Below are 23,119 nucleotides of genomic sequence, written 5' to 3' on the forward strand. Positions count from 1 at the left end.
AGTACAGTCGTGTATTGGGTTATATTGGATTAGGGCAGTCGTGTATTGGGTTATATTGGATTAGGGCAGTTGTGTATTGGGTTATATTGGATTAGGGCAGTCGTGTATTGGGTTATATTGGATTAGGGCAGTCGTGTATTGGGTTATATTGGATTAGGGCAGTCGTGTATTGGGTTATATTGGATTAGGGCAGTCGTGTATTGGGTTATATTGGATTAGTACAGTCGTGTATTGGGTTATATTGGATTAGGGCAGTCGTGTATTGGGTTATATTGGATTAGGGCAGTCGTGTATTGGGTTATATTGGATTAGGGCAGTCGTGTATTGGGTTATATTGGATTAGGGCAGTCGTGTATTGGGTTATATTGGATTAGTACAGTCGTGTATTGGGTTATATTGGATTAGTGCAGTCGTGTATTGGGTTATATTGGATTAGGGCAGTCGTGTATTGGGTTATATTGGATTAGGGCAGTCGTGTATTGGGTTATATTGGATTAGGGCAGTCGTGTATTGGGTTATATTGGATTAGGGCAGTCGTGTATTGGGTTATATTGGATTAGGGCAGTCGTGTATTGGGTTATATTGGATTAGGGCAGTCGTGTATTGGGTTATATTGGATTAGTACAGTCGTGTATTGGGTTATATTGGATTAGGGCAGTCGTGTATTGGGTAATAAGGGGAGCAGTCGTGTAATTGGTTATAAAGGGAGAGCACTCATATATTGGATAGTAATGGGAGAGCACTCGTGTACGTGTACCGTGTGCCTGTGTTTAGCAACTAATTATGTTTAAGGTGAAAACATCACTGAACTTTTTTCCACATAAAGTAACTACATGATACAGAAAGAAACAAAGACAACTTTCACACACACTTGCATACACAGACTGTATATATATAACTTGAATACAGAGTATGTAGCTTAGCTATAACTAATAGGTGAATAATACATAAACCAAGTTTGATAAAAAGAAACTGTGGTATTATTCACTTTGACACTGGTATTATACCAGATTGGCGTTTTCATTGGATCATGTGGCTTAATCTCAATGTTTCTAATATACTCCACATAGGTTGAAAATACTTCTTTCCAGAATGGATTTTTGTATTTCCGTGAAAGGTTTAACATCACTGAACTTACTAAGATATGAATTTCCTACCGTTGCATATAAGTTAAAATGACGTTAAATGCCTAATTATATAAACGGATAATTGGAGAAACACATCACGAGTCCCATTATCCTATCTATAAGTTGTATGGGTGGTCGCAGTAGCGTCTCCATCATCACCTTAGCCTGTCTAGCGGGTATCATGTTATATCACTGCGCTAATCTTCTAACCTTCAAATTAGATCGACAAAAATGATAGAATTAGGCACTACTTGTAGAAAATAATTTCAAATTGAATTTGAATACAAATGCATCATTTATATGGAACATACAGCGTGTGGGAGTTTAGAGAAGAAAATTCAAGGACAGGCGATGTAGTTTTGAAACACGACTGATCGATACCAAGTGTTTGGTATATGTAACTTGAATACACCAGTTTCGAGTCATTTTCCTTTTCCGCGTGTGTTTAAAATCTTCCAAATTTAATGGTAAATATTAAAGATGTCAAATGCTGCAGATCGTCGAATCAACCACAGCTTGTTTCCGATGACTGTATATCATGTTCTCTTCACCCTTATATTGGTATAGCATCACAACAAGTAAAATATAAAGACCCTCCGTAATTGTTTACAATCTTCAAAATACTTCGGAACTTATTATAGTGTTGTGGACCAAACTGTAAACATGAACACTGCAATCAGAGTCAGGAACATTTGGATACCAATTCCGAGTGTCTTTCTTGGTTATCCGACAAACCATTCTTGTAAGTAGTTCTGGAAACAATGCTGGTTCCATTCCAATGGAAGTCTTCTGCTTCCGCATTTAGATTATCACAGAATAGTCTTCTAAATGTATCGGGTGTCTTTTAAGCAATATCTTCCCATTCAACATTGAAGCAATCATGTTTATCACTGTTGGTCAAATAATGCATTACATGACAGCGACGATAAAGAGAAATAAATAAATAAATAAATAACGCACTAAAACAAATAACACAAATAATAACATCCTAGAAATAATTGGCTATAACATCACAGTAAGGTATCAAATTCAGAGCTTGTATAGCACGGTTAAATTTCTTTGGGGGGTAATTGATTATGAGCTCCCCTTACTATTGTTAATTTGAATCAGTATTTTGGAGGGTGGTAATGGGGTAAAGTTCATGTATATAGGGTAAAGTTCACGTATAAATCTTTTTGTACAGTAATTATAATTTATGTAACCCTGGGTGGTAATAGGGTAAAGTTCACGTATATATGTATTTCAATTTTGAACAGGTATATGATTGTATTCTTAAAGCAATCTCGTTATGTTCAAATTTAACCACATTTTGAGCGTATTGCATTATTTTTCAGATGTGAATCAAACTCAACGGAAAACACGAGAGATGTTTTGTTGTTCAAAAGATTCTTTCCAAATGATTGCTGTGTCATCTCTTCACTCTTCTTAGTTACTTTCGATTAAGCTGGCGATGAAACTGATGATATTTCCAGTATTTGGCCCGTACTATATCACAATCACCAGCATTCGTTTTACAACCATTGAGATTGACATACTTATTGGATAACTCGTAATGATGTTACAGCTCCGAAATTCATCATATCAATACATCTCCGTCATATGTTGTAACGATAAACGTCTATCGGAATGACACAGCTACTGGTTTGTAAAGATCCTCGAGTGTGGAGAAGATTATATCGAATGTGCAGAAAATGATCAACTACTTCATTAAAACTCCCACAATGAAATGCTGTCGGAGACAAGACAAACAATTACGACTGAAGCTCTGATTTCGTCACTATAACTGTTCACGGATACCATTCCAAGATTAGACAAGTCATATCTCCGTAATTTTACTGAAAATTCTCCCTCCTACTTCCTCTATCGACTCCTGCTTAGTACACAGAGGTTGGCGTGCTGCCCGAGAGGTATACACGAGATTATAAAGAGATAGCTACAGTTTCTATTCGTAAGAATTATTCACACTCTGCAATCATTGTTTGACGTTTTGTGTTTGTGTGACCAAATGTAAATCAAGTTGTCGCACAGAAAACAATTTATATTGATAGTAATGGGTGACCTTGACCTTAAGACATAATTACAAGCATTTTCCTTAGGAAACATTATATGAGGGTTGCCATACCGAGACAACTCAATTCAGTTGTCCTTGACCTTTGATCTTCTTACATGTAAAACAATCTCGTGCATTGACTTCCGATATTGAAACACTGCATGAAGTTAGATATTGGTTTGTCATTAACCTTTGAACTTACTTCACACATGGAAAACACTCCGAGTTTCAAACACTTTCCCTGAAGTTTAAATATGACAAACCCAATGAAGTTGAGCAATTGTTGGGAAACCTTGGTTCTGTTGACATAAAAACCTGGATATAAATATAGGTCAAGGTCATTCATTTGAAAGAACTTGGTAGTCCTTCACCCCAGCATACTACAAATCTTTTGATCTCTAGGTTATCGAGAAGAATCCGTTTAAATATTCTAGCATATCTGACACATGTGAACTTGAATGTAGGTCAAGGTCATTCATTTGAACAAACTTGGTAGCCCTTCACTCAAGCATTACCACAGGACCAATATCTGATCTCTGTGTCTCACATATGGTAAGAGAAGTTTGAATTCTTTAAATGAAAAAGCTGACACAGATGCTGGATGTGGCACCATGGCATAAGCTCACTTGCCTGAAGGGCAAGTGAACTAAAAAGAAAGAGATAAGCAAAACAGAATTCTATTACATATATTTATTTATCAGTGTTAAACAACAATGTGGTGTTGAGAGGTAACAAACATATATCTTTTACCTGTATAAACTGATATCACACTTTGACCATACAATGTAACAATTTACCCCTGTATTTATGAATTTTGTTCCCCACAAAAATATACCTTACTTCATTACCAAGTTAAAAACCATGATTTAGTTTAAGTAGTTTTCGTTGTATATGGAATGACATCAATGGAATGCAGTATGCTTGTATAAAATATGGAATGCATTTTTCTATATATTGTAATTGTCAAAAATATTGCATTTCAAATTTAAAAGTTTTAACTGGTAATATATCATTTACCTTATACATGCACAATATAGCTTAATTTCATACATGATCCCATTACCCTCTCCCTCGCTCTTCACAGGGCGATAAACCACCCAAACAGAATCATCCTCGCTCTTCACGGGGCGATAAACCCAGCAAACAAGATCACACCGGCTGTTCATGGGGTGATAATCCCAGAAAACAATACTAACCTTACTGATAAAATATACCATTCAAGGTCATAGCGATAAATGTATTTCTATTTTATTCTATTAACTGAATGCTGACAAAGAATTATTTCAATCAGATCAGATTCAGTTCCTTAAAAAGTCAATTATTTAATCACATGAAACAGTAATGCCTTCACTAATTCAGTAGAATGAATTACAAGTTACAAGGATTCATTCCAGTTTCAACAGAATTATAACTGGCCCCAGGGTATGTGACTAGAATACTAATTAGGCTATGACATATGAAGACTAGATCCCATTTCGATGCTGTAGCAATACATTTATAATATCTTAATTTAGAAGTAATTCACTAGGTTGAATTTTGCCCCCGATAGCATTAATATCAAACACTGCCTTGAGACTGTGTGTAAAAAAGTCAAACTCTCACTAAATCACATAAAACAGTGTCTTAAGACACAACAAAGGCACATGAGGCCTGTCTGCTTCTGATTTGAAGCAAAATACTGATTCCTGGTTTACATACTATCTATCATCGAAATTAAATTGTAATTTTTTAAAACATCAATGAAAATCATTCAACATATATCATCCTGTCCTAAAGATAAAACACAACAGATCTAACAAAAACAGCTGATATCCACAAAAACTATGATAGCCTATGACGAAAGTACTGATGAAATAAACACTATAACATTGGCGCGGATTCTTACACAAGTTTGCAAACAAAAATTTTTTCATACCCCTATGAAACTAAAAAATAATAGACATCAACGCTTGTAATTAATTTTTGAAAATAATTTTCTATTAATTTAAAACATGTTTTATGTACAATTTTACTGGTTTTATATGGGATTCTTTTTCTCAAATCAATACGCAACGTCAATTGTCGTATTGTGACGTCACCTTTTTCGCGTCATCCTGGTATGAAAAAAAAAATTTCAACCAATCAGAAAGCCGCATTCTGCATACAAACAATGGAAAATTAATTATTGTAGGAAAATCCCTGGAATATGGAAAAATTTGGAATGTTGATAATTGTAAGACAAAATTGAATCATTTGTTCAGTGGCTATGCAGCTGTAAAGTCAATTAAAATTAAGCTGAAAATGACTTAAGCTTTAAGCTATCATTTAAATTAAACAAATACATGTACCTGCTTGCTGATCTAGAGGCATTTATTAATACAAGTGTGTTGCCTTGCCAGGTTAAATATGATAAAAGAGTTATTATTCTTTGATATTCAATCTATAAGTTTGTATAAAAGCATCGTGTGATTGCAAAATACAAATATAAATACATGACAATAATTCTTTTTACAAACAAATATACAACATGTTTACATATGTACAGATATAAGATAAACTGTTAGGTCGACTGTGTACAGATTATAAAAAATAGATCGTCTCTGTGTACAGATCCTAACAAGTGGAACCACCAACAGATCTAGCTGTTAAATATTTGTTCAAACAGAAAACTCTCTCGGTGCTTAAACAAATTTGATTTAGCATAACAACTCCAACTTTTAGAAATTGAAGCTGCTGTATTTACAAGACAATGAAATACTACTGTTAAAATTTTACTAAACTGTGAAAGAAATTGGAAGGTTTCCTAACAGGGCCAGGCAAAGCATTATTGCTTATATTGCCAATCTCATTTAACCATTTGATATCGCCAACTCAGTTTGGCACTGAATAAATAGCTATCACGTTGAAATATTGTCAAAAGTGTAATGGTCCTCTGAGTGATAAATAGTAAGTTTATTAAGGTTTTACAATTGCTTGTTATAATTTGATATTGTATCTAGTGACTTTTGTAAACTTTATATATTAAACAATAAATGTGAAACAACTTATATTAAACACACTTGTTGGCCCTGCGTGGAGTCTTAGTAAGGGAGATAACTGCAGTACCTAGTATTTGGTTAGTGGGCCAATGTCGTAGATTTTTGATATTTTTTAATATTTTGATATTAGGTAAATGATTGAAAGTGTTTCACTAACTAGTAAGTTTATTTCAGTAATAGACAATAACTTACCAATACTTACTACACATTCCTGGTAGAAAAGCATTAAAAGGTTATAAGGAAATGCAGACAATCTCAATGGCCTTAAGCCCTGGGTCAGCACAATAGATGCTTTACAACCAATGGGGCACTTATAGCCAAGGTATATGTATATAATACACAGAATCATACATCACACAACTCTCCCTGGTACAAAAATTACACTTTTAACAATACGTATACCTATTTACAACAAATATGAATATAAAATTATACATTCTGTATCTTAAGCTGATCAAATGAAACATATAAAATTGTAATGATCACACATCTAACTAAAATAAATACAACCTTTAGCAATCTGCTGAGGGTAAACTCTTTACAAAATTACAAACTGCTTTCTGCAGCGAAGGAATGGCAAGACATTATAAAAATATGACAAGTAAATACATCGTAAACAGTACAATGACAGATCATGCAATGACTGTTCCACAATGGTGTTCTGATATGATTTGTACCTTTAAGTTAATTTGATATTCTTTTTTAATATTTTGTTTTAAGACTTTTACTTCAACAAAGTTTGTTTTTTAATTCATTTGGAATTACTATTGAAATCATCAATTTTCACAACCTCATCTTTCAAGAAACCATATCATTATTTTCAGAATTTATTAAGAAACCAAACAATTACAGAATTATATAAAAATACAATAATTCAAGTAAAAGCATTATTTCAAATTAATTTTATGTAGATATGTATAGACTAATAATAAATGAAAAAAATGTTGTTTTGATCAAGTCATATAATAAAAGTTAGTGTCAGTTATTGAGGTTTGAATGATTAGATATGATACTAGTATATTAGTAGAAATATTAAGTTGGTGGTAAATAAACTTGACTAAAATATATATTATTTGCAGTGAACATTGTACATGTGATAGCCTTAAGTCTTTTCAGTGAGGTATACATTGGTACATCACAGTAATAAATAATTTCCCTTAAGCGGAGCTTTGATTGCAACACATTTACTATGTGAACCATAAAAATGATACAGAACAACAAAATGTCGTCATCTCTGTCAATACTGATGAATCTAGTACATTAGGTATAAATACAGATTTTACAATAATGGTGGTTTACAGCCATAACAGTGAGAAGGTAGATACTGATGTCAAAGGTCAAATCTGTAAAATTGATATTGAACGTAACAGAATGACAAAGGTAACGCATAAAGGTAGGAGAATAAGGTGAAAGGTCATATCTATATAGGGGAATGATGTCAATTCAAGGTCAGATCTATATAGGGGAATGATGTCAATTCAAGGTCAGATCTATATAGGGGAATGATGTCAATTCAAGGTCAGATCTATGTAGGGGAATGATGTCAAAGGTCAGATCTGCATCTGTAAAAAGAAAGGTCAGATCAGTAGTGGAGGAATGGTAAAGGTCAGATCTGTAGTAGGGTAATGGTAAAGGTCAGATCTGTAGTAGGGTAATGGTAAAGGTCAGATCTGAAGTAGGGTAATTGTAAAGGTCAGATCTGTAGTAGGGAAATGGTAAAGGTCAGATCTGTAGTAGGGAAATGGTAAAGGTCAGATCTGTAGTAGGGTAATGGTAAAGGTCAGATCTGTAGTAGGGTAATGGTAAAGGTCAGATCTGTAGTAGGGAAATGGTAAAGGTCAGATCTGTAGTAGGGTAATGGTAAAGGTCAGATCTGTAGTAGGGTAATGGTAAAGGTATAAAAAGGTCAGACCTGCATTCATTTTGTATCTATTAAATGTATGTATTTATATATATGTATGAAGGTTTAAAATTTTGATCAGTTTAGATAACAAGTAAAAGATCATGTCTTTTCTGAAGTTATATGTAAGATAATGTGAAGAAAACACACAAATAAAAAAAACAGGTGAAAATATTTGATTGCATGGACTCCTAAAGTCTTGCATGACTGACCGTAACACACATCTGAACTTACAGTGACTAATCTCTTAGGGACAGGTCCTGAGACTTGTAAGTGTATATGTACATATGATATGAATACTAGATTTACAGTATTCAATATAACCAAGGTATAGCTTGTGAGATATGAAATATTATACCCTCCAGTGTAACAAAACCTACCCGAGAGCTACATCAGGATATCTAGTCATCACTAGCACCACACATCAATGACAAACATGTAATGTGATGTACAGCCATAGCTTCCTCTGTTACCAACATATCACACACATCAATATTACTTTGTCTGCCTCAAGTAATTCAACAAGCAGGAACAGCAAAAACCAGTGTGTCATGTTTTCAATCTAAAAATAACATGGTGAAATGCTGGCTTGAAAATTATATCTAAAAATTCATCAGAAAAAAACTGAACACAAACAATTGATATTGAAATTTGATAATGTCAGTAGTTCCCCCTTCAACACCTAAAGTGACAATACTACAAAATGGATTGGATATTTTAAATGAGAGTCGTGGATCGGATACCATCTCATTGCAAATGAATTTGTCATAAAATCATTTCTCCTCAAATTAACATTGTGTAATATTGAAAATAAGATTTCAAATCACATCAGATGCAGTACATGAAGTGTTGTGGCCCCAAAAAGCCTCATACTGCAATAACAGTTGGAACACTTATATCAAAGATTTTTTCAATAATTCAAAAATACTTCTTACCCCATCACAACTAAATGATAATGTTTTGTAACAAAGACATGTACAAATAAAGCTCAAAACTATGAACCAATTTATCTGCCCAGAAAACTCCTGTTAACCCTCCTGGTAAACACAAGTTACCTCCCCTGATAACCGACATGTTATCTCCCTTGGTTAAATACAAAAAGTTATCTCCCTTGGCAAACAGGACATGCTACATTCCTACTTTAAAGAATCATGGTCATGATTGTACCCGTGTGGGTATGTTAACATTAAAGGGATTGGCTGATTTCCAAGTATATTTGATCCATATGTAGGAACGTTGGTGTACCCAGAGTATAAGATGTTTCCACAAAAAAATACATATGTGTATACTAAAACAGTTTTAAAATTAAACAGTCTGGAATGTTTAACAATGTATGATCGCAATACCTTGAAAAATAAGGCACAATAAATATGAATAAATTTATAGGCACTGGTAGATGAACTGTGAAGGCAACATGACGTGAAAATTATCTCCCTTGATTTACCACAATGTAAGAAATGGAGTCTGTAGTGTCTGAGGTGAGACAGAAATAACAATGACAGTTAATGCCCTGGGTCATCAGTAGACCTATAATACTGATACTTTACCTGTATCTCAACAGTACAGAGCTTTGCACAATCCCAGTACTGACTAAATTAATACACACTAAAAATGTACCTTTATAACAGACTCATATGAAATGCCATAAGCAGTTTACAAGACATGATATCAAAAGCTTGCCATGTACAAAGTGAGGCACCGCATTGGGTTCCCTTGTTGTGTGTTTTCCTTCACCAGGATGACATTGTGTGTCGTGTGACAAATCACTTTAATCTCGTTTTTTCCTTCTTCCTAATCTTTAGGTCTGTTGTGATCTAGTAAGGACTCATGGCACTTCTACATTGATACCTTCATCATCTGTAACAGAAACATACAAAGTTAATTAGTTACACATATGGAATGACAACGGTTCTATAAGGCAGAGCATGTTAAGCACACAAAACACAGTAAAACTCAAAATTACACAAATAAATCCTAGTGTCTCAAGTTGACAATTAAATGACTTTGTTACTCTTTTATCCCCTTTTAAAACTAGGTAGATTTACACCTTAAGGATGACACATGCCATACACTAATTCACTGTTGATAAAAATTGTGCTGTTATTAATGAACGTAAGGATTATTGGTGTTGAGACTCAAGGCCTATAGCTGCCGCTCTTTCTTTAGTTCAACAAATTAAGTCCCAGTAAACAGTTTCAATTATAAACAACATGCAGACAATGTCTGTTTAGTAAAGGAGAAGGTCTGTAACACAAGAATACCTTTACTCCCATGCAAATTAGCAATATTGTTGGCCAACTCCCTGTAAATAGTAAAAATGGTGACCCGAGATTTAAACTCACTGGAGGGGTTGTCGTAGGTGACAGACAATGTCTGTTTAGTAAAGGAGAAGGTCTGTAACACAAGAATACCTTTACTCCCATGCAAATTAGCAATATTGTTGGCCAACTCCCTGTAAATAGTAATAATGGTGACCCGAGATTTAAACTCATTGGAGGTGTTGTCGTAGGTGATGACATTGATATAGGACGGGACAGACATTAGAAATACTAGTACATAATGTCCCAATGGAAGGGACATAAAACATATGATCCGAGTCATTTATCTATCAAAACTGCATGTCCCAACATGTCAGATTCAGTGGTAGGATAGGACGCTGATGGTTAAATAACCCATTGAATTGCCATGGATGTCATGTAAGTCATCTTTATATCTTCTAAAATATACACTCTTGAATTCTCATCAATGATGTTCATATCAATTTAAATAATAATTTTTGGTCCACTTGAACAAGCTACAATCCAGGAATCATCAGACTGTTAATCTTAAAGAAAAGTATTAGATATAATTACAAAAGTCATGCAAAATGTACTTGATCTCATCAGGCTAGAAATCAAAATCAGAATTATCAAGTTTGTATGAATGCAAAACATCATTCTTAATGGACTGAAATCAATAATCATGCATATAAAGTTGTGTTTTCAAGTAAATCCTGTATATACAGATTTTTAATCACCATATTTTTTTTATCTTTTGTATTACAGCTTTCATGACCAAGGAAGTACAACATGATTATATTATCCTTAATTCTGATCAAAGGGGGATATATAGGACCACACTACAGCTAACCCCCTATACTACAGACCAAACAGGGAGTATACAGGACCACACTGCAGCTAACCCCCTATACTACAGGCCAAACAGGGAGGATATAGGACCACACTACATGTACAGCTAACCCCCTATACTACAGGCCAAACAGGGAGGATACAGGACCACACTACAGCTAACCCCCTATACTACAGACCAAACAGGGAGGATACAGGACCACACTACATGTACAGCTAACCCCCTATACTACAGGCCAAACAGGGAGGATACAGGACCACACTACAGCTTACCCCCTATACTACAGACCAAACAGGGAGGATACAGGACCACACTACAGCTAACCCCCTATACTACAGGCCAAACAGGGAGGATACAGGACCACACTACAGCTTACCCCCTATACTACAGGCCAAACAGGGAGGATACAGGACCACACTACAGCTAACCCCCTATACTACAGACCAAACAGGGAGTATACGGGACCACACTACAGCTAACCCCCTATACTACAGGCCAAACAGGGAGTATACGGGACCACACTACAGCTAACCCCCTATACTACAGGCCAAACAGGGAGGATACAGGACCACACTACAGCTAACCCCCTATACTACAGGCCAAACAGGGAGTATACAGTACCACACTACAGCTAACCCCCTATACTACAGGCCAAACAGGGAGGATACAGGACCACACTACAGCTAACCCCCTATACTACAGGCCAAACAGGGAGGATACAGGACCACACTACAGCTAACCCACTATACTACAGGCCAAACAGGGAGGATACAGGACCACACTACAGCTAACCCCCTATACTACAGGCCAAACAGGGAGGATACAGGACCACACTACAGCTAACCCACTATACTACAGGTCAAACAGGGAGGATACGGGACCACACTACAGCTAACCCCCTATACTACAGGCCAAACAGGGAGGATACGGGACCACACTACAGCTAACCCCCTATACTACAGGCCAAACTGTGAGGATACAGGACCACACTACAGCTAACCCCCTATACTACAGGCCAAACAGGGAGGATACAGGACCACACTACAGCTAACCCCCTATACTACAGGCCAAACAGGGAGGATACAGGACCGCACTACAGCTAACCCCCTATACTACAGGCCAAACAGGGAGGATACAGGACCGCACTACAGCTAACCCCCTATACTACAGACCAAACAGGGAGGATACAGGACCACACTACAGCTAACCCCCTATACTACAGGCCAAACAGGGAGGATACAGGACCACACTACAGCTAACCCCCTATACTACAGGCCAAACAGGGAGATACATGACCACACTACAGCTAACCCCCTATACTACAGGCCAAACAGGGAGGATACAGGACCACACTACAGCTAACCCCCTATACTACAGGCCAAACAGGGAGGATACAGGACCACACTACAGCTAACCCCCTATACTACAGGCCAAACAGGGAGGATACAGGACCACACTACAGCTAACCCCCTATACTACAGGCCAAACTGTGAGGATACAGGACCACACTACAGCTAACCCCCTATACTACAGGCAAAACTGTGAGGATACAGGACCACACTAAAGCTAACCCCCTATACTAGAGACCAAACAGGGAGGATACAGGACCACACTGCAGCTAACCCCCTATACTACAGGCCAAACAGGGAGGATACAGGACCACACTACAGCTAACCCCCTATACTACAGGCCAAACAGGGAGGATACAGGACCACACTACAGCTAACCCCCTATACTACAGGCCAAACAGGGAGGATACAGGACCACACTACAACTACTTCCCCCCTCCCCACCCTCCAACTGTACTTTGGGCCAAACAGGGAGGATACAGGACCACACTACAGCTTACTCCCTATACTACTGGCCAAACAGGGAGGATACAGGACCACACTACAGCTAACCCCCTATACTACAGGCCAAACAGGGAGGATACAGGACCACACTACAGCTAACCCCCTATACTACAGGCCAAACAGGGAGGATACAGGACCACACTACAGCTTACCCCCTATACTACAGGCCAAACAGGGAGGATACAGGACCACACTACAGCTAACCCCCTATACTACAGACCAAACAGGGAGTATACAGGACCACACTACAGCTAACCCCCTATACTACAGGCCAAACAGGGAGTATACGGGACCACACTACAGCTAACCCACTATACTACAGGCAAAACAGGGAGGATACAGGACCACACTACAGCTGACCCCCTATACTACAGGCCAAACAGGGAGTATACAGTACCACACTACAGCTAACCCCCTATACTACAGACCAAACAGGGAGTATACAGGACCACACTACAGCTAACCCCCTATACTACAGACCAAACAGGGAGGCTACAGGACAACACTACAGCTAACCCCCTATACTACAGGCCAAACTGTGAGGATACAGGACCACACTACAGCTAACTCCCTATACTACAGGCCAAACTGTGAGGATACAGGACCACACTACAGCTAACCCCGTATACTACAGACCAAACAGGGAGGATACAGGACCACACTACAGCTAACCCCCTATACTACAGGCCAAACAGGGAGGATACAGGACCACACTACAGCTAACCCACTATACTACAGGCCAAACAGGGAGGATACAGGACCACACTACAGCTAACCCCCTATACTACAGGCCAAACAGGGAGGATACAGGACCACACTACAGCTAACCCCCTATACTACAGGTCAAACAGGGAGGATACAGGACCACACTACAGCTAACCCCCTATACTACAGGCCAAACAGGGAGGATACAGGACCACACTACAGCTAACCCCCTATACTACAGGCCAAACTGTGAGTATACAGTACCACACTACAGCTAACCCCCTATACTACAGGCCAAACAGGGAGGATACAGGACCACACTACAGCTAACCCCCTATACTACAGGCCAAACAGGGAGGATACAGGACCACACTACAGCTAACCCCCTATACTACAGGCCAAACAGGGAGGATACAGGACCGCACTACAGCTAACCCCCTATACTACAGACCAAACAGGGAGGATACAGGACCACACTACAGCTAACCCCCTATACTACAGGCCAAACAGGGAGGATACAGGACCACACTACAGCTAACCCCCTATACTACAGGCCAAACAGGGAGGATACAGGACCACACTACAGCTAACCCCCTATACTACAGGCCAAACAGGGAGGATACAGGACCACACAACAGCTAACCCCCTATACTACAGACCAAACAGGGAGGATACAGGACCACACTACAGCTAACCCCCTATACTACAGGCCAAACAGGGAGGATACAGGACCACACTACAGCTAACCCCCTATACTACAGGCCAAACAGGGAGGATACAGGACCACACTACAGCTAACCCCCTATACTACAGGCAAAAAAACTGTGAGGATACAGGACCACACTACAGCTAACCCCCTATACTACAGGCCAAACAGGGAGGATACAGGACCACACTACAGCTAACCCCCTATACTACAGGCCAAACAGGGAGGATACAGGACCACACTACAGCTAACCCCCTATACTACAGGTCAAACAGGGAGGATACAGGACCACACTACATGTACAGCTAAACCCCTATACTACAGGCCAAACAGGGAGGATACAGGACCACACTACAGCTAACCCCCTATACTACAGGTCAAACAGGGAGGATACAGGACCACACTACAGCTAACCCCCTATACTACAGGCCAAACAGGGAGGATACAGGACCACACTACAGCTAACCCCCTATACTACAGGCCAAACAGGGAGGATACAGGACCACACTACAGCTAACCCCCTAACTACAGACCAAACAGGGAGGATACAGGACCACACTACAGCTAACCCCCTATACTACAGGCCAAACAGGGAGGATACAGGACCACACTACAGCTAACCCCCTATACTACAGACCAAACAGGGAGGATACAGGACCACACTACAGCTAACCCCCTATACTACAGGCCAAACAGGGAGGATACAGGACCACACTACAGCTAACCCCCTATACTACAGACCAAACAGGGAGGATACAGGACCACACTACAGCTAACCCCCTATACTACAGACCAAACAGGGAGGATACAGGACCACACTACAGCTAACCCCCTATACTACAGACCAAACAGGGAGTATACGGGACCCCACTACAGCTAACCCCCTATACTACAGGCCAAACAGGGAGGATACGGGACCACACTACAGCTAACCCCCTATACTACAGGTCAAACAGGGAGGATACGGGACCACACTACAGCTAACCCCCTATACTACAGGCCAAACAGGGAGGATACAGGACCACACTACAGCTAACCCCCTATACTACAGGCCAAACAGGGAGGATACAGGACCACACTACAGCTAACCCCCTATACTACAGACCAAACAGGGGAGGATACAGGACCACACTACAGCTAACCCCCTATACCTACAGACCAAACAGGGAGGATACAGGACCACACTACAGCTAACCCCCTATACTACAGGCCAAACAGGGAGGATACGGGACCACACTACAGCTAACCCCCTATACTACAGGCCAAACAGGGAGGATACAGGACCACACTACAGCTAACCCCCTATACTACAGGCCAAACAGGGAGGATACAGGACCCCACTACAGCTAACCCCCTATACTACAGGCCAAACAGGGAGGATACAGGACCACACTACAGCTAACCCCCTATACTACAGGCCAAACAGGGAGGATACAGGACCACACTACAGCTAACCCCCTATACTACAGGCCAAACAGGGAGGATACAGGACCACACTACAACTACTTCCCCCCTCCCCACCCTCCAACTGTACTTTGGGCAATACAGGGAGGACACAAGACTATGCTACAAGTCCCTATGGGGAGATTATAAGCCTCATGTGGTAGGATGTAGATAAGTTTCGCCTCCTATACTATAGGAGTATTATATTTTACATGTAATTCACTCCACCCCAGGGGAGCTATACTACTATCTCCTGTGAGAGGTTATAGGACCTTCACTTAGCTCTCAAAGACCGATGGTATTTATAGACTCTGAATACAAAATCTTAAACCTGTTTTTACTCACTTGTACACGCTATGAGTTTCTTGCATTATATATTTTGAAAAATATGTGAAGATTTATACAGGTTCGTGCCATTAAGTAGAAAGAAATAAAATGCCAGTATTTTAAGTGACAGTATGCAATTTCAAAGTATTTCAATGGTATGCAACTAATGAATTTCAAAAGTATTGTTAATTCTCATACAATTCCATGGCAGAACAAAACAACATTCAAAACAACTGGGAAAAAAGTCATGCAAACTGGTGTCAAAAATCAAAAAGGTTAAAGAAGAAAAAATGTTTTTTAAATATAAATGGATGAGACAAAACAGCAGTAACGCACCTTTGTCAGGAGCTGGAATCATAAAATTTAGCAGGATACGATGTAGTGAATGTCACAGAAGTATAGAATGGAGGATGATATGAGATACACCTAGCTAGTTGTGATCAAATGATATGTTACATTTCAGAGCCCTTAATGTTAATTATGACTTGTGTAATTAGCCCATCTGATAATGACCCCCTATGTTAATTATATGTAAATCATTCTGAACATCACACTAATTGATACAACTTAAAGTCATCCTCAATAAACCATTACTTAACCTAATTTTAAAATCTAACTTAAGCAAGAACTTTACAACAGTTACCATAATAAAAACATTTAGGAGAAAAAAAAATTGAATAAGATTAATTTCTTAATATATCATGACCTTGAAGGAAGTGTACAGGAAAACTGCTTAATTTTTGTTGACTTTTAAAAGGACCTAAAAGTGCAAAACCGAAGAGAAAGCATCAGCCAATCACAGCATCAACCACAGCCAATTACAGCATCAGCCAATCACAGCATCAGCCACAGCCAATCACAGCATCAGCCAATCAGATTGATAAATGGCATGTGCATGTAAACTAACAAGTATGTATCAAACTTTCACCAGTATTTATGGATTTTTCTATAACATTGGACCTTCTTAGATTGATGTTACCAAAAATACCATAAAAATACGTTGCTTGTTTTGTTATCATGTCACTTTTCTAGAATATTTGAGAAAATTCCAGCATCTTGGAGTTACAGTTTGCTTTGTTTAAATTCAATGAGTTTCAGACATAAAATAAATTCAGGGTTCAGGAAATCTATCTTAAGTGCAGAAATCATTGTTTTGCTCACAGGAAGCTTGAACACAGTTAAAAAAAGAATGATTTCTGTTTGTTCTGACTGACTGAAATTTTGTGATCAATTTCAGTTATAATTTAAAGTAAATTGAATAAAATCTGCATTATCCTATCTTTTTCAAATTTAGTTTGTCTAAATTCTAAATGAAATAAAAATTCTGGCAGCTACCATTGTAATTTAATTCCCTGCCAAGTTGCAGCCATCTTAAGGAATTGAATTTGCAAATAACTGAATCTGTAAATTTTCCATTGATTTATTTTTAAATTACAATTTTTTTGATTTGTTTCAAGTTCTTCAACTGTTACAAGCAAAGAGCTATATACCACAGTATATGGAAATTAACCCAATTTACTTCCAATCTCATCAAATTGTTCAACGTAAGAGGCCGATTGGTAAGTGTATCATGATCAATCAGTCATTCTTTGAAATTCATAGTAATCAAAACATGGCTTCGTCATAAAATTTATATCTCTGATTATCTTATTGACCCTCGGGAGCCTTTGGTTATTTAGCACTCATTCATTTTGATGATTTTGACCTTGGTGGAAGTGATCAAGTCTGATCTTTTCAATGATTATAAGATGCAATTGAAAGACCTCTTTTTGAATGAACTAAAATCCAGGTGTATGTTGTTTTTTTTACAGCATTTTGAAGAAAAAAGATAATTATTATATATATAGTAAGGACCAAAGCAAGAGCCCTGCAAGAACATCGTACCTGCCTATTTCATACCAGAACACTACATTTGGAGTCTTTTCTTCTCTCAACATTACTGAAGTTTGAAATCATCTCTTCTCTCAACATTACTAAGTTTGAAATCATCTCTTCTCTCAACATTATTGAAGTTTGAAATCATCTCTTCTCTCAACATTACTGAAGTTTGAAGTCATCTCTTCTCTCAACATTACTGAAGTTTGAAGTCATCTCTTCTCTCAACATTACTGAAGTTTGAAGTCATCTCTTCTCTCAACATTACTAAGTTTCCACCATAGGTTGATAATTTGCCTTTATTGGGAAGACTGGGTTCTGTCCCCTGAGGCTGTGACATACAGAGGTCATTAACTGTTACAGTACTTGTTGTTCAGTAATGAAAGGGATGACAGACTCATCCCAGTGTCAGTATAAAGGACCAGGAGAGATATGACATGCCAATGTGCCCGCGATATGACATTATAGTGAATCGACACTATCAGGCATCCATAACTTGATCCCATTCGGGTTGGCAGCGGCTTTACATGACCTTATCGTATCGATAGGACGCTAAATAATACCAAACAACAGTGACATACCGATGCTTTCCACTTATTTGTCAAGGTTCTAAAAGTGAAGATGAATATCCAGTGGGAGTATACTCGTGTAGGCTAATTAATCTTGTCCAGTGTTCTGACCCTTCTAGAGTCAGTCAGCTATGCCTGTAGGCAGTCGTAATTCCTTTTTCGTTTTTATGTGTTATTGTGTTGCATTGTGTGGACAAATGTAGCAGACATTACAGATTTATAAACATTTATGGTAAGTATGTGTTATCATTCTACTTACTGACAGAAGAACACATGAAACACTTGAGGTTGGTAAGTGTACATGTAGAGAGAGCTTTATATACCAGCTAAAATGTGGAAGATTTCTGTGACTACACTCTCATCTTCACCAGACTAAAGACCATGAAGTCTACAAGATGACCACCAGCTAAGACACTTCATGGTCAATATTTGGTTACACATTAACCATTGTTACTCTATGCTGTATAAACAATGTATAAAAAAGTTACAAAACTGTGGCAGGAACTCCTACAATATATATATATGCACACACAGATAGAAAATGTATGAAATGAGATGATGGCACATTCATAGCATTGGTTTATAGGAAAAAGATACACTGACCAATACCCTACATAGCTAACTTGTTTAATAGGAGGAATGTATGTTTTTGTGTTAGTCATGTTTACCAGAAAGCTAATTTCTCTGTATTACACATTATATCAGCCTCTTCATTAAGGCATTATTGTATAGCATTGCATTAAACAGAGATTAATTAGCTATAGCAATGTTGACGGTCATAGAGAAAACATTCTACTAACAGGTGTACTATTTAAGGGGTCCAAAATGTGATTAGAAAACATCCATTTTAAGAATGCAGTATTTTTCTGGGGAGGAAAAAACAAAGGGAGACTACTCGGGACAAATACCCAGTCCTGAACCAATCACTGCTGTCTACAGGCTGATAATGAGCATGCAGTTGTGTAGATATCACACATGGCTGAGAATAATACAAATACTATCAGCTGGGTACAAAAATATGAGGTGCCTACAAAGCTTAAGCATGATCTACTACGGTATATGATGTCAGCACAGTGTCAACTGTACACAGGGTCAGTACAAGATCAGCACACGGTCATTACAAGGTCAACTCTAAGTCATTACAAGGTCAACTCTAAGTCATTACAAGGTCAAATCTATGTCATTACAAGGTCAATTCAATGAAATTACAAGGTCAATTCTATGTCATTACAAGGTCAACTCTAAGTCATTACAAGGTCAAATCTATGTCATTACAAGGTCAATTCAATGAAATTACAAGGTCAATTCTATGTCATTACAAGGTCAAATCTATGTCATTACAAGGTCAATTCTATGTCATTACAAGGTCAATTCTATGTCATTTCAAGGTCAATTCAATGACATTACAAGGTCAATTCTATGTCAATACAAGGTCAATTCTAAGTCATTACAAGGTCAATTCTATGTCATTACAAGGTCAAATCTATGACATTATAAGGTCAATTCTATGTCATTACAAGGTCAATTCTATGTCATTTCAAGGTCAATTCTATGACATTACAAGGTCAATTCTATGTCATTACAAGGTCAATTCTATGTCATTACAAGGTCAATTCATTGTAAATACAAGGTCAATTCTATGTCATTACAAGGTCAATTCAATGTAAATACAAGGTCAATTCATTGTCATTACAAGGTCAATTAAATGTCAATACAAGGTCAATTCAATGACAGTAAAATGCCAAAGTAATATGTCTATAAAGATCAGTGAAGTATATGCATGGTCAAACTACAGCAGCGGACAGAGTACTAAGTACCATGCCAGACAAAATAACACCAAATTAGACTAACTACTGGGCCTTAGTAAAACAGTGATCAGGTACGCCTTCAGGTATACAGCACCTTCACAGAACTGTTCTAGTTTATCACATATAATTCATAGCAGCTGTACAAATATATACAAAAGCATACTAGACCAACACTAGCTTGTCTGGTATTTAGGAAATGTGACAGTATATATATATATTGGGTCAACACTACTTTGGCATCAATTTTTTTATTAACTGTTAATATATAAGACTGTAATGGCAGAAAGTCTTTATTTGGAAATTTGGTCCACTACGTATACCCCTCTGGACACATCTTTGTCAATACAGAATATTTTTCATGTCTTTGATTTCTCTAGCATATCAATACATACCACAACAATGGGAAATCCTTCCATTATGCAGTCGAGACTGTTGATTAAAACCAGCCAGATTATCAAGAGCACAATACCTAATAAACAAGCCTAACAATAGGGCTTCATACTGTATGTCTCCCTGTATTAGACATTTTGTATATAACTATAAAATCACATGTTCATATAAAATGATTTTTGCTCTGTTTAAATAAAAATCATAATTCAATACAATCAACCTCTCCAAGACTACATAATGAAAGGACCAAGGACCGTGCTTGAGTCACAACAAAAACTACAGCCACATCAACAACAACCACTAACAACTACAGGTATTCACAACACTACAACTCAAGTCATATTTATATACTATCACAACAACTCATATTTATATACTCACAACACTACATGTACATCTCAGTCATATTTATATACTCACAGTTCAACAGGAACACAATTTCAATCATGAATTTATTACCTACCTTCATAACCTGCATTAGCGAATGCTGCGTTTTCGTAGACGTGATGTTCATCCTCTCGGCCTTCTACGACACAGAGTATGCACTGATGAATGCAGATGTACTGTTGCTGTAATAGACAAATTATCTAGTGTAAAATGTAGATATATCAAATCACACAAGACGACAAACCAAGCTGGAAAATTTAGGGACAAATTTGTTGGTTGATCAGTTTTCTAGCTAAGTAGCAAAATGTTTTTAAATCAACTGGAACAGTGTTCTAGCTAAGTAGCAAAATGTTTTTAAATCAACTGGAACAGTTTTCTAGCTAAGTAGCAAAATGTTTTTAAATCAACTGGTATGCACCATTGTCACAGATCTGTGAGGAGTCAACCGTCAGTCTTTTTGGATTCAAATTACAGTGGTTCCCTGGAACAGTTGTTTTTGTGTGATGGCCTTTTTCATGTATAGGGAAAAGTTGGTAATTTAGTAATTAAGATGGACATCAACATTTCACTTCAATCAACAATTTACAAAAGTCAAATCAAGTATACCCTTAACCATTTTAAAGGAGTAGTAATAATCATGTTATTAGGCTCCGTTACCCTATCACCTAGGTGCCATCCCATTCACTAGGATGGTGGCTGTGTTTACTGACTTTTTAACTTGACAGTTGGACACTTAGATATGTTTCTCGGGTTTGTGAAATAGCATGCATTGTAAAGATGGATTCTTGTTTCCTTTCCAAAATGAAGAAAATTTTTACTGGTTCAATTCAGTGTTGGATCAACCATTTTATGACGGTGGCACTCTGGCAGGTACATGTTTCCGTAGTTACACATAAACAAAATATACAACTCATTGGTGTCCATTAAGGAAAATGGAGCCATGGGCCCCAAGATTTAGCATTTGAATACTCTTACCTCAGTCTGAACCATCCAAACACGTTCTCGTCTCATCTCGGCTACCGTTTGGAAGATATCCACCTCCCCATGTTCACTGATGTTCTGTAGCAGTCTGTCCAGTGCAATATATGTCCCAGATCTCCCCACGCCAGCACTGTACACAGAACGCATAGAGTTTAATATTTTATATCACAATAAATAATCACCTCCACACACCAGCACTGTACACAGAACACAAGAGTGTAATTTTTTAAATCACAATAAATAATCACCTCCCCAAACCAGCACTGTACACAGAACACAAGAGTGTAATATTTTACATCACAATAAATAATCACCTCCCCGAGCCTAACTAAATTTGATAATTTTTGACCTATTTTCTATTGATAAATACTCTCAGACTTCCCTAAAACATTGAACATGTTTTAATTAGTACACTTATACAATATAATTATGTGTTTCGGATTTCATGGACATAAGTCGATGTTGTTGTATACAGATGAGGGATACATAATACCAGTCCCATGAGACAGTGGTCTTCTGATTCACAATAAGAACAATAATTGGTTAATACTCTCTGTTGAATACTGACCTACAATGGACCACTATAGGACCACATTCCCGGTTCAATTTGTCTCTAACAGTCCTCGCAAAGCGGATCAGTGTCTGGGGCTTGTCTGGAACACCAAAATCAGGCCAAGCTAGGAAATGGAAGTGGCGAATCTGTCGGGATATATCTCCCTGGAAATGGAAAAAACATAAAAATCATAGGAAAAGAAAAATCTCTTTATTTAGATTTCGAACAACATCAATTCCTAAATACATCTTGACAGTTTTGATTTATAAAATGAAACTTCTAAGTAATAAATATTCCTA

General features: G+C 37.7%; 1 protein-coding gene and 1 long non-coding RNA gene across 4 annotated transcripts in view; one reads left to right on the top strand and one right to left on the bottom strand.

The window, feature by feature from the left end:
* Window positions 1–7,556: 7,556 nt before the first annotated feature.
* Window positions 7,557–7,859, top strand: LOC117327610. Its single transcript, XR_004532702.1, has 2 exons — window positions 7,557–7,607; window positions 7,643–7,859. It is a non-coding gene; the product is annotated as an uncharacterized LOC117327610 (long non-coding RNA).
* A 348-nt stretch (window positions 7,860–8,207) lies between these two features.
* The window catches only part of LOC117327608 (tyrosine-protein phosphatase 10D-like), a 52,870-nt gene continuing 37,958 nt past the window's right edge, over window positions 8,208–23,119 (bottom strand). The window contains exons 27-31 of one of the 3 annotated variants that reach the window (XM_033884665.1): window positions 22,836–22,984; window positions 22,262–22,397; window positions 21,363–21,468; window positions 20,902–20,938; window positions 8,208–9,951 (exon numbers count right to left, since the gene is read on the bottom strand). In XM_033884665.1, coding sequence (XP_033740556.1) covers window positions 20,925–20,938; window positions 21,363–21,468; window positions 22,262–22,397; window positions 22,836–22,984 — 405 coding nt within the window. In that variant the 3' untranslated portion in view covers window positions 8,208–9,951; window positions 20,902–20,924. Of the gene's footprint in view, window positions 9,952–16,593; window positions 16,606–20,901; window positions 20,939–21,362; window positions 21,469–22,261; window positions 22,398–22,835; window positions 22,985–23,119 lie in introns of all 3 variants that reach the window. The other 2 variants (XM_033884663.1, XM_033884664.1) reach the window with 2 other exon arrangements.

Source organism: Pecten maximus, chromosome 5 (genome assembly GCF_902652985.1).
Source record: "Pecten maximus chromosome 5, xPecMax1.1, whole genome shotgun sequence".
Lineage (NCBI taxonomy): Eukaryota > Metazoa > Mollusca > Bivalvia > Pectinida > Pectinidae > Pecten > Pecten maximus.